The sequence below is a fragment of the Camelus dromedarius genome, chromosome 7 (assembly GCF_036321535.1).
Source record: "Camelus dromedarius isolate mCamDro1 chromosome 7, mCamDro1.pat, whole genome shotgun sequence".
In the NCBI taxonomy this organism is placed as follows: domain Eukaryota; kingdom Metazoa; phylum Chordata; class Mammalia; order Artiodactyla; family Camelidae; genus Camelus; species Camelus dromedarius.
Window position 1 is genome coordinate 77,734,321 of NC_087442.1, and position 15,187 is coordinate 77,749,507.

Here is a 15,187-nt window from a genome sequence, read left to right on the forward strand (position 1 = left end):
ACAACTTTGCACTGCCCAGCAGCTGTGGAGAGAAGAAATACTTGATAGCTGTGCTTTTAGCTGAATGCACATTACAATTACTTGAGGGTGTTTTAAAAAAATCCTCTTACCTAGGTCCCACCACGGACAGGTTTCATCAGGTTCTCAGGGTTGGGACCTGGGCTTTTAAAATGCAGTTCTACAAGACTTCAGAGTTGGTTTTTAGGCCATTTGGGAGAGGTGGGAGGGAGATCCTTTCCATCCATGATATTAGGATGCCGAGTGGCTGACCCGTGTACAGCTGATTCTGGAAGACTGTTTAAGCTGATGCTCCAGGCTCACCTGGGAATCCAATTAACATGCAGATTCCGATGCCCTGGGTCTGGGATGAGGCCTGTGATTCTGCGAGTCTCATAAGCTCCCAGGAGACACCAGGGCTGCCGGTGCCCAAAACCCACTTTAAGCAGCACCTTGCTTTATGGGAATGTTGATAATACTTACATTTTCTTTTCAAATTGTTGAAAACACGCCTCCCTATAGTTTCTGTATATGTATATGATCTTTATTGAGGTATAGCCAGTTTACAATGTTGTATCAGTTTCTGATTTACAGCATAATGCTTCAGTCGTACAGGAACATACATATATTCATTTTCATATTCTTTTTCACCGTAAGTTACTACAAGATATTGAATTTGGTTCCCTGTATTATACAGTAGAAACTTGTTGTTTATCTATTTTATATATAGTACTTAGTATCTGCAAATCTCAAACTCCCAATTTATCCCTGCCCTCCCCTTCCCGCCAGTAACCCTAAGTTTGTTTTGTGTGTCTGTGAGCCTGTTTCTGTTTTATAAATAAGTTCGTTTGTCTTTTTTTTTTAGATTCCACATATAAGTGATATATGGTATTTTTCTTTCTCTTTCTTATGTACTTCACTTAGAATGACGATCTCCATGTCCATCCATGTTGCCGCAAATGGCATTATTTCATTCTTTTTTATGGCTGAGTAGTATTCCACTGTATAACTATAGGAAAATTTCTTTATCCAGTCATCTCTTGATGGACATTTAGGTTGTCTCCATGTCTTGGCTATTGTAAATAGTGCTGCTGTGAACACCCTCCCTATAGTTTTGATATGCAGTTATTTCTCTTAAATCCTTCTGTGGAAGGGGGAGATGTTGAGATGACAGGCAGTTTGTTAACAGTCTGCTTCCAACGACAGTAGCGTCACAGAGGTTACACATTGACCATGGTGTAGCATTTGACTTAAGTGGATTCAGCTGATAAAAAATCTCCCTTGATTGGAGAAATAAGGCATCACGTGCATTTCTTCTTCTTAGAACCAGGCAGTTACTGTTGACTTATTAAAAATGGGATGAGTCACCTTTTAAGTTGTGGAAGGAAAACTGAAATTGTTTCAGGTGGAACAAAACTTGTCCTCTAAAGTGTTTTAAAGGACCATCAAAGATTTGAATACCCAAAGGCAGCCAAGTAAAAACTGCAAACCTGAGCGGACTTGGCCCCTAAGAGGCTTCTGCTGTGGGTTCAGTCTAGAGTTGGTGGCAACCTGTTTCACTCCTGAGGTATCACTTAAAGTGGGATGGCCAGCCAGGGTCAGGTTGTCGCACGGGATAGGCAGCCTCCTCCATGCATGTCCTGGGAACAAATTCATGTCTTTGGCAGGTTGGCCCCTTTGAGTATTGATGGAACCTTAAACTAGGTACAGAGGCCCAGCATTTCCCAGTGTGCATGGTACTCAGAAGGATGAAGCATTTTCAGAGATTTTTTTACTCATCTGTATGTGTTTTAAACTCTATAAAAGTGGGCGGTTTGTGATGATCCCCTTGGGGTAGGTGCCTAAGTGCAATAGCTGTTTTTAAAAATTACAGTGATTCACATCATCTGTAAATACTTCAGACCTGCTTTCTTAGCAGCTGGCGTAACTAACCTAGCCTTTCAGAGAAAGTCGAGTAGAAAAGAAATTTTCCTTTTAAGATGGACAGGTTGGAGCCCTGCCCTGTAAATGCAGGTGTAATGAATGATAAGCAGATCTCAAGAGAAAGGTCCTTTATGGAGCTTTCCATAGGTAGACTGTGAATAGTCTACCTTTGTAAATAAGACGAGGTCACTGTTAGCCTTGGGAGATTAACGGGTCTTCACGGTCCTGCTGTGGTTCAGAGAGGTGGTGATAGAAGTGACTAGGATGGAAATATTTGAGATGGGACTTTCTGGATTTTGTTCATAGGTCACAGTGGGTGTGAGGAGGGCCACTAATAGGATATTTTTCCTGAGACATGTAGCTCAGTGTGGTTAATTTCTAAATCGCTAAGCTAATTCTAGTCTTCTCTGTTCATAACATGGTGTTGCAGCTGGCTCCCAGACCTGATTGTGTATTAGAACCACTTAGGGAGCTTTTATTACATACAGATTATAATACAGTCCCACATGCAGAGATTTTGTCATTGAAGTCTGGAATCTTAGAAACTTTTTTTTTAAACATTACAGCTGATTCTGAAGCAGAGCCAGGCTTGGAAATTATTTCAGTATTTTTACTAATTATCTTGAAATTATTTCTCTTTTTAAAAAAAATGATGAGTACAACATGTCCAAATTACAGCCCTTATAAAATTGTAATAAACTAAATTGGAGAACAGGATGTTTAATTTCCTAGAGACTTATTAACAGCCACACTGGCATTTTTCTCTATCTTATCAGTTCATTTAAATTCAGCCTTAATATGTTGGCATAGTAATTTTCAAGTTAAAGAACATATCCCAATTAATTTTATTTTATATTAAAATGGTATAGTTGTTTATCAGTGTTTGCCAAACATAATTTTGGCAGCTCTTAACTGAACTAAAATAATGTTTCATAGGAATTTTTAAAGCATAAAATTTATAGGAAAACCATTTTTTGAGCCATTACCTTTAAAATTTTCCCTAGTTCTTAATTTAGTGATGTGCCTTTGAGATTGAGTAGTAAAAACACAGGAACATTTTAGAATGAGCATGATTAACACTGGAATTAGGCTCTATTCAAGAAAGTTGTTTCTCTGTGCACATTAAAAAGAAAGAAAAGTGATAGAATGTAGATGTGGCCAAAAAACCCCAGAGTTAATCATTTTCCAAGATCTCTCACATTGTAATTGCATGGTTTAAAAAAATTTCTAATGATGATTTCATGAATTTTTTACTGCAACTCGCAAGAAACACATTAGGAAACATCACAGTCAGTGTATATGTTTGTGTGTAACTGAAGTATAACTTAGCACTTTACTAAAAGGGATGCATACTGAGATTTTTCTATTTATATATTTTTATATACATATAAAATATAAGTATATATAAAAATAAATGCTGGTCATAGATGAAGGTGGTCAAAAGGTACAAATTTCCAGTTCTAAGTACGTCCTGGGGATGTAATATACAGCAGAGTGACTTCAATTAATAGTACTGTATTGTACATATATATTTTTTTTTGAGGGGGGAGTTCATTAGGTTTATTTATTTATTATTATTATTATTTTAAATTAATGGAGATACTGGGGATTGAACCCATGACCTTTTGCAGGCTAAGCATGTGCTCTACCACTGAGCTATACCCTCCCCTGTATTGTATATTTGAAGGTTACCATGAGAGTAGATCGTAAAAATTCTCACAAGGAAAAAATGTGGTAACTGTGTGGGGTGATTGATGGATGTTAGCTAGACTCATTGTGGTGACTGGTCATTTCTCCACAGTAAGTGACTGATATATACAAATATGGAATATGTTGTGCACCCTAAACTAATATAATGTATGCCAGTTATACCTCAAAAATGCTAATCAAAAATAAAAAGGAGATGTACAAAAAAAAAATGCTAATCACATCTCACCGCACTGATTTCCTAACACTCAAGGGCTGTTATCTATATAGCAAAGGAACTCAATGCGAAGTGAACTCATAGAAACTGAGTAGAATGGTGGTTGCCGGGGGCTGGGGGTGGGGTGGGGAGAGGTGGGTCAAAGAATAAAAACTTGCAGCTATAAAATGAATACATTCCGAGGATCCAGCGTACAACATGCTGATTATAGTTAACAGTATTGTATACTTGACAGCTGCTAAGAGAGTAAATCTTAAATGGTCTCACCGCAAAAAGAAATGGTAATTATGTGAGTTGATAGAGGTGTTAACTAACCCTCCTGTGGTAATCATTGCACAATATATAAGTATATCAAATCAACATGTTGTATACCTTAAACTTAACACAGTATTATAGGTTAATTGTATCTCAAAAGGCTGGGGGCAAAGAACAAGTAGCTAGTATGATTTTAAAATGGTGTGACAGCGCCACCTGGTGGATTTAGCCCTCAAGTTACATGTTGGTCAGATTGTTCTGAATAAAAAGTAAACTGGTGCTTTCTTTAAAAAACATGAAAATGACATTTTATATGGCTCTACATTTATGCTTAAAGAAATAAGAATCTGAAATGAGTTGCATTGGAAGTATGATAGTGTTTTTATTTTTTTTTATTGAAGTATAGTCAGTTTACAATGCTGTGTTAAGAAGTATGATACTATTCATCTTTTATTTCAAAATCTTGAATTATTGTTTGTTCCTTACTGGGAATAAAATGAAACTATCTCTTCAAACTTTCTTTCCTCATAAAGTCTACCTTTTAACTGTCTTCATATTTGATATTCTACCTTTAGGACAGGGTAACCTTCAGGAGAATAATTGTAAAAAATAATGCCAAAAAGAGAAAAATGTATGAAAGCTTTATCGAGTCACTGCCATTCCTTAAATCTTTGGAAGTAAGTATGTTTGTGCTTTTATTTTATTTTGCTTTAATCGCTCCTGTTTTGTTAGGAATAGTTAGTTCTAAGGATAATAATCTAACCATATTTTAGTTAATAGTTCTTTGAATAATAATCTATCCGTATTTTCATTTGAAAAGATTCAAGAGTGTTCAGGTAGCTCAGTATTTCTTTTATTGCCTATAACTGCATTTGTTTTATTGTTTATACCTAATAGGCACCTATGAGCATCTATAACAGATTTATAGGTGGTCTGTATCTAAAAGCAAACTTCAAATAGTCATGTAAATTTAGGCTGCAACCACTAGTAATACCTTACAGGAACAGGTTATCTAAGTACAGGACATCTTCACTGGCCTCCCCTCCTCCGTCATCTTTGCTGTTTAATCCTCTTCTTGTTTCTACTTAAAATTGGCATTCCAGAGTCTCTTATTCTTTGTTCGGGCTACACTTATTCACTTGGTGACCTTGTCAAATCTCCTGGCTTTAAGTATCTATTATTTTGATGCCTCTTAAAATTGACAGAACTGGGGAGGGCCCTGCCCTGAATGCCAGGCTCATTTATCTAACTGCAGATTTAACATCTCGAGACTCTGGGATGTCTCATAGACTCTGTCTCATACCAAAGACACATCCCAAATCTCCCCCTTTCCCTTCCCCTTCTTAGCAGTAGCAATGCCATCCTTCCAGCATCCTGGCCAGAAACTTTGGGGTTGACTGACTCATCTGCTGACACGTGTCTTGGTTGGCTTGTCAGTGTACACCTAGTAGAAATTCGGGCCACGTTTCAGAATGCATATTGGACGGCCGATCTTTTCCAGCAGCAGATCTCTTTAAATAAAAATAGATCTGAGGCTGGAAATTCAAATGCCTTCAGAGCTAGGCAAGTAACAAAGATGAAAACCACGCCAGGAGGGGGCTTTGGTAAATTGGAAAACGTGCACTCCATCCAAAGAAACAGCTGCTGGTCCACCAGAGCTTATTTTTGCCATGTGGAAATTTGAGCTAAGTATTGCTGAGTGCCCTGAATTTTCAAGAGAAGCTGGAAATTCAAGTTTTTATGTAAAATTTTTTGTTTATTTTAAAATGCGAGCAGTTACTATAGCAGACACGTACACAAACCCACACACCAGTTTATTTGGCCTGTAGGTTACCATTTTTAAACCCCTGAAATAGTTAAGATTATCTGATTAGATTAGTCTGTTTGTTTAATATAGTTGTCCCTTGGTATCCGCAGGATTGGTTCCAGGACTAGGTGATACCAAAATCCACAGGTGCTCAAGTTCCTTACCTTCCGCATCCCTGGGTTCCATATCCGTGGATACAGAGGGCCAACTGTATATTTATTGGAAAAACCTGCATATAAGTGGACCTGCACAGTTCAGACCCATGTTGTTCAGCGGTCAACTGTATTATCTTTTTTCCTTTGTAGGTTTCTGAACGCCTGAAAGTGGTAGATGTAATAGGCACCAAAGTATACAACGATGGAGAACAAATCATTGCTCAGGTATAATACTGTTTATTCAGTTTGGGATTTTCTAAAGGGCTCTTATACATTGTAGGTCTTAATACATCTTTCATATTTGTCTATAATTAGTATGTAGTGACGGATTAAATGAGTATGATTTGTATCAAATGACTTGTAAAAAGTGGTTTAATTTATAGCCATTGATCTATTTGAATATTTTCATAATTCACTCTTAGTGAATATGTATTAAGTCATCAAATGCATTTCTGTATAATTTTATATCTGTACGTGACATGAAAGTCAAATGTATATGAAGAGTAAGATTCATTTGTAAGAGGGAAGAAACAGTGATCGCTCCAGGAGATTTATTAGTAAGGACTCAGGAGGTAACTCCGGAAGATGTGGAGTTTTGCATAATCAGTTCATTGGTGAAGCCTCCTGAGGCTGCTCCCTGATAAGATGAGCCAAGAAGGGAACACACCGCACCGCATACTCGGCTGGTCCCCAGGCGCTAAATGGGGCGACATGCTGTTTAATCGCTGCTGGTTTTCTAAGATCCCAGTTGGAACCAGCAGTCGGACATACGTGCCTCGGTTAGCTACACCTACCAAGAAGTGGGATTTATGAAGACAGTTGAAGTTTACAGATAAAGCATACTCATGCTAATACCTTTTTTCCTAGTTTTTGAAGCATTGAGTGAATGATTTAAACAGACTGTTAAATTCAGTAATTTTTATATCACATTATACTGTATTGTAACCTTTATCTAAAATGTCATCTCTTCTTTTGATACATATGAAACTAGATTCAAGGTCTGAGGAAAGAATAGTTGTTTTAGAAGGCAAATAAACAAGTAATAGGCCCCCCCCACTGCCCCCCTCAACAGACTCGCGCAGTCAGGGACTGGGAAGACATGGAGGCAAATCAGAGAACAAGGCTAAGGTTCTACTACATAAATTTTAAAACTGCGACATATACAGTACTTTTGAAATGATTTTTTCAAATTATTTTGAAATAATTACAGACTCACAGGAAGTTGCAAAAGTGGTACGGAGACGGCCAGTGTGCTCACTCCTCACCCAGTTTCTCCCTGTTCATTTTGCATCACTAGTTCAGTGTCAAAACTAGGAAACTGACATTGGCACAACCTGCAGAACTAATTTCACTAGTTTTACGTGCACTTTAAAAAAAATTCTGGTGGGGGAGGTGATGAGATTTCTTTATTTATTTTAATAATTGAACCCAGGACCTCGTGCATGCCAAGCAACACACTGTACCACTGAGCTATGCCCTGCCCACCTTACATGTACTTTGAGCACATTTTGAAAACAAAATTACACAGCAGTTGATAACCTGTTATGATGTAAGACACTTGAAAATTTAACATGAAGCTCTTATGAAAACCTGACATAAGGTAAGGGAAAGGAGGTGTATATACTATTCTTAGGCTTTATTTTAAGGTAGTTTTAGATATGAATTGTCTTTTAAGTATTTATAAACATACATGTCTGTACTATAGTATAATCTAGACTCCCCATTTATTTTTGTGATGGAATCTGATACTGTCTTTCTTGAATTGTACGGAGGGGTTCTGAAATACCTGGGTTTCTCCAGATCACTTTGAGAGGCTCAGAAAATTCAGTATCTGTTGTCTCTAGTATAATGCTGTTTAATTTCAGAAGGCAGGCATCCTTGGAAGCCAAGGCAGAGTCTATTCAAAAATAAAAAACAACAGAATACGGCTATGTAGTTAGAAATGGCAGGACTTTCTTTGAGAAGGCTTTTCGGGGCCTGGAGGTGGCTTGTCCATAAGCTGGTATCCAGGGTCAGGTCCCCAGCCAACTGCAGCACAAATGTCTGGACCCAGATGTACTGCCTCCTAAGTGAAGTTTGCTTGCTTCTCTTTGGGAGTCCCTGGATAATCTTGGGTCGCCATGCTATGCTGTTAGGACGATACAGGGTACACGTTTAAAACTTCTTCAGGAGCATGGGAGCAGCTGACAGAGGAGATGCTGATGGAAAACAGTGCTACCATTTCTAACTCTATGCTTTATCCAGGCTGCTGTTGGGGTAGAGTCCTTCCCTTAGTGTTATTTGCCATATTTTCTTTCCTAGTTTTAGCAGAAGTGCTATGGAAGAGAGCCTATCATTTCAAATCATTTTACAGGTGAAGCCATGACGATATAATTGTCGATCATAACCTCTAAGTTGAGAAAGAGAGATGACCTGTTCCCATGGCGTTTCACCTTTTAGGCAAATCTTCTTTGCCCTGGGGTTGGATTGATTTTAGGGGTATGTCAGGCAGCAGGACAGCTGTCAACTAAATTTGCATTTTCACCCTCTGTTTTTGTTTCATTCTGATAGGGAGATTTGGCTGATTCTTTTTTCATTGTAGAATCTGGAGAAGTGAAAATTACCATGAAAAGAAAGGTAAGCATTCATGAGTCCTAAAAATCCAGGGAACATTAGCAGGAACCCTAACAGATTTTTTTGATGTTTAGACTAAGGTTAACTTATTTTTCTTAAGCTGCTTTTATTTTTCAATGACCTTGTCAGGGTAAATCAGAAGTGGAGGAGAATGGTGCAGTCGAAATCGCTCGGTGTTCCCGGGGACAGTACTTTGGAGAACTTGCTCTGGTAACTAACAAACCGCGGGCCGCGTCCGCACATGCCATCGGGACCGTCAAGTGTTTAGGTAGGACTCACAGCCGTGGGTGTGCGTCCCCTGGTGGAAGTTGTTCTGTCCGCACTGTACGTGTTGCACAGATTCTTTTACTGGGTTCACAAGTTTTGTGGGCCCCACAACTTACAACAAGATTAGGATTCACTGCATGATAAAATCAATTTGTAGAAGCCACTTTTTTTCCTTTAAAAAAATTTCACACACAGTATATGTTGTGTTTTTTATAGGCTGAAATAACATCTTATTTTTGCATGTTGTTAAAATAAGAATTCTGAGTACCGAGTTTTCTTTCTAATCTTTCAGATGAACAGTGTGCACTATATTCCTCAAAAAAAGAAGGCTAAGACAATATTTTGATAACGTATGCTCCGCCCTGCGGAGTCTGCTCTGCATTGGGGTGCCTGTGGGGAGACTTACTCTTCCTAGTACTGGAAGCAAAGGTTCACGTTTGTCAAAGCACAATAGAATCTTGTCGTTTGACTGTTTATCACAGCCGTGGACCACATCACAGCTTGGCAGAGATGCCATCCTCAACTGGAAGACATCTACATGTAGCTGAGGTTTTATATATGAGAAATAACTTACCTTACTCATGAAAAATATAATTCAGGAGCTATCAATTTTGATGGCGTTTTCTTTAAGAAAACGGATTCAGAAGTAATTAGCCACCCTTTGCTCTTCATCCACAGTTAGCAGAATAAATTTAGCTTCAGTGTTCTTAAGATTTGCAAGAATCCTCGGAATTTTCTTAAGAGAAGTCACTTTTTGAAAGGTTTTAAACAATGTTAGTCAAGTGTTATACTTGGATGAGAAAGAAGACAATTAGAAGCTGACAGGTAATTTCCCTGAGTTTGTGGTATTACTTTAGATAGTAAGAGTAAAAGTGAGCTGAGTGAACTCCCATTAATTTCTTTCTATAATAAATTCACATGAAATTTGAGAAATACAGAAAAGGTAGGAAAAAGTACCACCACAGCCCAGTGATTTCCACATCCTGTTATATATAATTCTTTCTCATCTTGGTTTTTTTATAATTTGTATGGGTTTTCTGTTTTTATTTAAGCTTTTATTTTTTTTTAAATTTTTTTTATTTTGAGGGGAGGAGGTAATTAGGTTCATTTTTATTTCTAGAGGAGGTACTGGGGGTTGAACCCAGGACCTCGTGCATGCTAAGTGTGTGCTCTACCACTTGAGCTATATACCCTCTCCCTGGGTTTTCTGTTTTTAAACAGTTTTGTAAACTGCTTTTTTCATTCATTATAGCTTAGACTTTTTTTTTCCTATTTATTACATCGAATTGTAACATCCTATATACGTAAATAAACACATAAATTATTTAATCACTCTCCACTATTAAATATTTTGGGAGTTTCCCTTCCATCTTTTTTGAGGGGATGGCTTTTGTGTCTGGGTGCATAGACTACCTTTCCATATATAGGATTTTTCCTGAGAAATGGTTTTTCGAAGTGAGTTTTCTTTTTGTGGCTTTGACACACACTGCAGGTCACTTTTATTTGTACTTACTTACATGCTACCAGCACTGGAAGAATATCCATTGTCTCTCTTGTAAACACTGCCTTTTCCCTCTTGCATGTTTGAAAGACAGAAAGAAAGAATTTTAATTTGTATTTCTATGGTAGAGAGTGTGATCATATTTTCATGTGTGTATTATAAATTCTGTCTCAAAAACTGCTTTAGCCAGGCAAGCTAAGCAAGGTAGAGCACGTACTTACAGAAGTGGACAAAATCATTCTTTGGGCTGCCATTTAGAATTGACTAGACAGTAGGATAAAAGAGTAAAAATGATAAAAGGTAACATTTGGTCTTCACAACATGGCATTGTAAACCCCGAGAAGGGAAAACAAGACAGAAAACACGCCCTTGCCACCTTTGAGGAGTTCCGGTTACTAAGGTGGTGACATCAAAACTAATTTATTTAAAAAATTCCAAGGCCTTGCCAGAACAGTCCCTCATCCTTTTAAACCTGAACCAGGAACCTCCCACCAACCTAGAACTGCTTGTCATACTGCCTGGGGACACTGGCAGCTTCCTTTGGGAAGTGGGATGTTTTTCTCTTTATGCCTTTTTCTTGTATTTGATATTTATCTAAAGATGCCATTGCATTTGTTGATACATGCAGAATAGGTACCATAAATGACAGAAATTGTACAGATTTGCAAAGAATGTCGTTTTTTTCTTTCATTCTCCCCTTTTCCTAGCCATGGATGTGCAAGCATTTGAGAGGCTTTTGGGACCTTGCATGGAAATTATGAAAAGGAACATCGCTACCTATGAGGAACAGTTAGTTGCCCTGTTTGGAACAAACATGGATATTGTTGAACCCACTGCATGAAGCAAACGTGAGGAGCAAGAAGACCTGTAGTGACAAAATTACACCGTAGTGGTTAGTCCACTGAGAGCCTGTCTGTGTACATGCCAAGCATTTTCTGTGATTTCAGGTTTTTTCTTTTTTTTCTTTTTTTTTTTTTAACATTTGCAATGTGTCAGTAAACAGAGTAGTGATTTAATAGTCCATAGGCTTTAACATCACTTTCTAAGAGTAGATCAAAAAAAAAATCCACATCCAGAGACAGTGACTTTCTATCCCACAAAATTATTTGACTGAAAGCTTTATTCAGATAATTGTAACATATTGAAAGTATCTGTGTTTAAGAAGTTCATTAAAGGATGTTGTCATAGGCGGTGTGTTCATTTTGACTTACTTGGATTGATGTGTTAGTGACGGCGTCCATGTAAGAGGGAACTTGCAGTGAACCATGCTGTCCAGTGTGGCATCACAGTCTTTGTACAACTCTCACTCTATATAGTAAGTACAATTCAATCGTTTTTGTTTTAGAGTTTTTCTGGCTTGATAAGTTATGTGCTGGCCTTGGCCTATTGGTGAAATGATATGAAACATCATATGCAATTTTAAAAACCTTTTATATTTTTGCAATAAAGTACCTTCTGACTTCTTTGGCTTAATGCCAGTGACCTGCATATTCCAGTGGTTTTTAAGGACAGGCAATTCAGTCATTATGGTAATAGGCAAGAGTCTTTTTAGTTGAGAGATTATTTTCCTCATAAATCATATATTGCTGCTTCCTTTTTTCATTTTGCAACTCGCTGTATTTGTTATCTTTTAACATTTGAGTTTGACATTGAATGTCACAAGTATTTTAGAACGCTCTTTAAACTTAATTGTTGTCTTCTAAAAGCCTAAGAGCTTATTATGTATGCTGAAAAAGGAAAAAGTCTCCTATACCAAAAATATTTGGGGTCCATATCAACCTGCCCACAGGATATTTCTCGGTTCCTCACTGGGCATACGTAACACAGTCCTTTGCAGACATCTCCCATGGGCTTCCTCCAAGGTGGGAGAAAAGAATTTTTTTCTAAGTAAAAACATAGTTGAAAGGTATTTCTGCCCTTTCCGGATAGACCATCAGGCCTGGCCGTGTGCTTTCCCGTCGACTCTCAGGAGTGCAGAATGAACTCAGCTGAAAATTGATCTATTTGTACTTCTGCTACATAAAATGCATTTAATTATATTTAATCAATGCAATATACTCTTCCATGATTTCTGGGCCTACATGACCCATGTCTAGAGAAATTCATTTTAACCAGTTGTTCACTTTTAAGGGAGCAACTTCATTCTGGGAAACATGTTTCGAAGAAATAGATACCCGGGTAAATATGTTCTGTGGCTAGTGTGGTCTTATAATGTTTATGGTCTTGCTTGTATAATGAAAATGTGGGTAAAATATGTTAATTGGATAACATACATATAAGAAATATGTTAAGTATACCTTCAGCCACGTCTTAGAACACTGTTTAACAATTCTGCAAACTTCCCCGTAGGAGGAGAGCTTACTACATGAAGAGGACTTGTTTTCTATTTCAGATTTTAAAAGCCATGTCTGTTAAACAAGAAGAGACACAAAAGAACCCCCAGATTCCTGGTTCATCCTTCTGTGTTCTGTATTCACTTTTTCAAGTTACCTGTTTTGTTGCATAAGCTGATTGTTAACTTACAAATGCCTGTTTAATAAAGAACTCTGACCAAGGCTGTAAATGCCAGTTAACATTATTTTCAGTATTGTTGGTTATATTTAAAATTTCCTTATAATAAAGCACACTTTTATAATAAAATGTTTCTAATGAAGTTTTTTTTTTCTTTCTTTTTTTGCTTGTTTCATTTGTATGACTTCCATGGTGCACATTGCACGGTGTGAAAAGCATGGATATGGCATTTGTGACAGCTGAGCCCCGGGCATCGTGTGGCTGGAAAGCATGGTTCTGTAGGGCAAGAGATTTGTTAGAATCTTAACTAGTGGTCATACGTGGTACGAGTTGTGGTATGTTGCAGACTAAGTTGGCCATTTACGATAACCGAGTAAATGTGGCTGACTAGGAAATGTATATTGTTAAAGTCATTAAAATACCTCAAGTTTGAGTTGTGGATGTCATTTTTTAATCACTAACCGAGGGTCCTTACTACTTGGAAATTCTCTGTTTCATTCTAGGAAGTGTGATGAAGAATTTTGGGAGGACATTTTTCTAACACAAAGGAGCTACCTTTGTCTTCTGTGAATTTAGAGAGCAGGAGGGGAGGAAGGGAGAGAGAGAGCTGTCTGTCAATATGAACTAGGGCTTGGTGCATATATTTTAACATAAACACTACCTATGACACATGTTGTGTGAATGTATTTGATTTATTGTTATACACCCTGGCCAGCAGACTATTTAAAATGCTTTAAAAAGCTGCAAATGAAACATAGGGCATGAAGCAAGGAACTCTGGATTTTACTGAACTATGTAGGATTAAGTGCTGAGTCCTTTTCCTTTCTAAAGCAACTTTAAAATACTGATTTAATTTTTTTCAAGAACTGTCAGGGGAAGGGGGCTATAGCTCAATGGGAGAGTGTGTGCTTAGTGTGCACGAGGTCCTGGGTTCAATCCCCGGTGCCTCTACTAAGGGGGGAAAAAGAATTGTTATATTTGTAACAAGAATTAGATGGTCCTTTGCACTCTCAAAGAAAATTAATAATATATAAGCCTGGAGTGGTAAGTAATACATCTGGATAAGCTGTATTATCCAGCTTAACTGACTGAAGAAGGGACTCTCATATCTAAATAACATGTTAATACCTAAGGGAGAAATAGAATTATAAGGAAATGCTGGCTTCTAAAATAAAAGGGTGTGAGATACACAGCCTTATGTTGAATATCAGAAAGAATTTTGCCAAGAAGAAATTGTAACAATAGTTGAGACACCCTTACCTCTTCCAGGATGCTTTTCAAGGCAGCAAAACTGGTTGAGCAACTGAAACTTACCAGATATCTTTCAAAAACACCTTGAAGGTATAAGGAATTGTGGAAATGTAAGGCATAAGGTAAATCAGGTATTTGCACAGGACTTGTGTGCCAACAGTAACTATGTGGGGTTAAGTCAGTTCTATTTGTATAACTGAGCAAAATTCGTGACTTCACCAAAATCATTTACTTTGTGAGTCCATGGCAGAACTCACAGGCAATTGAGATTTCTTGCTTCCTACTGCAATTCTTGGTCTCTAGTGTTGACTGGGGGGAAAAGACCAAAAAAAAAAAAAAAGCCCCCCCCCAACCTAAAAGTTACAAGTTATATTTTATTTCAGAAATGTACTTGAGGACTAAAGCCCAGGAAATAGCCCCCAAGAGAGCTCTGAGGAACTGTTCCCAAGAGGTAAGGAAGGAGCCAGGATATATGGGAGTTTTTGCTGGAAAGGAAAAAAAAAAAAGGTCAAAGATCAAAAGATGACTGCTAATCACAGACATCTCAAGTTAATGATGTTAGTGCTCTTCTGTGTATGGGAGGATGCAAGTCTGGGCTCACTAAACTCACTCCTTTGACTTGCATCTTGACTATCTAGTGTCAGGATCCAGTTTTCCTCCATCCTGCATCTCACAGGGCACCCGCAGGGGTGGCTGCAGTGGCTGATGGCTTGATGGCCACAACAGTCTGTTTACTGATACGGAAAGCAACATTCTTTTGTCCGCACTCTATGTTCTCCTAAAAGTGATCTGTTATTGAACCTGCTATACAGAGAAATTTGTATAAAGTTTCCAGTGCAGCTTGTAAGCCGATTTTGAGAAGCAAACTTTATTTTACCAACAGATCTGAGTTTTCCTGTCCCTTTTTATGTTCTTAAATTTGTAAATCGAAAGTTGCCTCAAATCCTGAAGAAGCATATAAATTTTAGATGTGGGGAGATGTG

General features: G+C 37.8%; 1 protein-coding gene across 5 annotated transcripts in view; it reads left to right on the forward strand.

Moving 5' to 3' along the window:
- PRKAR2B (protein kinase cAMP-dependent type II regulatory subunit beta) overlaps nucleotides 1-13,082 on the forward strand; it is a 90,790-nt gene extending 77,708 nt beyond the window's left edge. Inside the window, exons 7-12 of one of the 5 annotated variants that reach the window (XR_010381740.1) lie at nucleotides 4,675-4,776; nucleotides 6,212-6,286; nucleotides 8,612-8,677; nucleotides 8,804-8,942; nucleotides 11,150-11,757; nucleotides 12,792-13,082. Coding sequence is in view for 3 of the 5 variants with exons in the window: in XM_010984837.3 (XP_010983139.3) it covers nucleotides 4,675-4,776; nucleotides 6,212-6,286; nucleotides 8,612-8,677; nucleotides 8,804-8,942; nucleotides 11,150-11,283 (516 nt within the window). In the remaining 2 variants the exon portion in view is untranslated. Of the gene's footprint in view, nucleotides 1-4,674; nucleotides 4,777-6,211; nucleotides 6,287-8,611; nucleotides 8,678-8,803; nucleotides 8,943-11,149 lie in introns of all 5 variants that reach the window. The other 4 variants (XR_010381741.1, XM_010984837.3, XM_064487693.1 and 1 more) reach the window with 4 other exon arrangements.
- The last annotated feature ends 2,105 nt before the right edge of the window (nucleotides 13,083-15,187 follow it).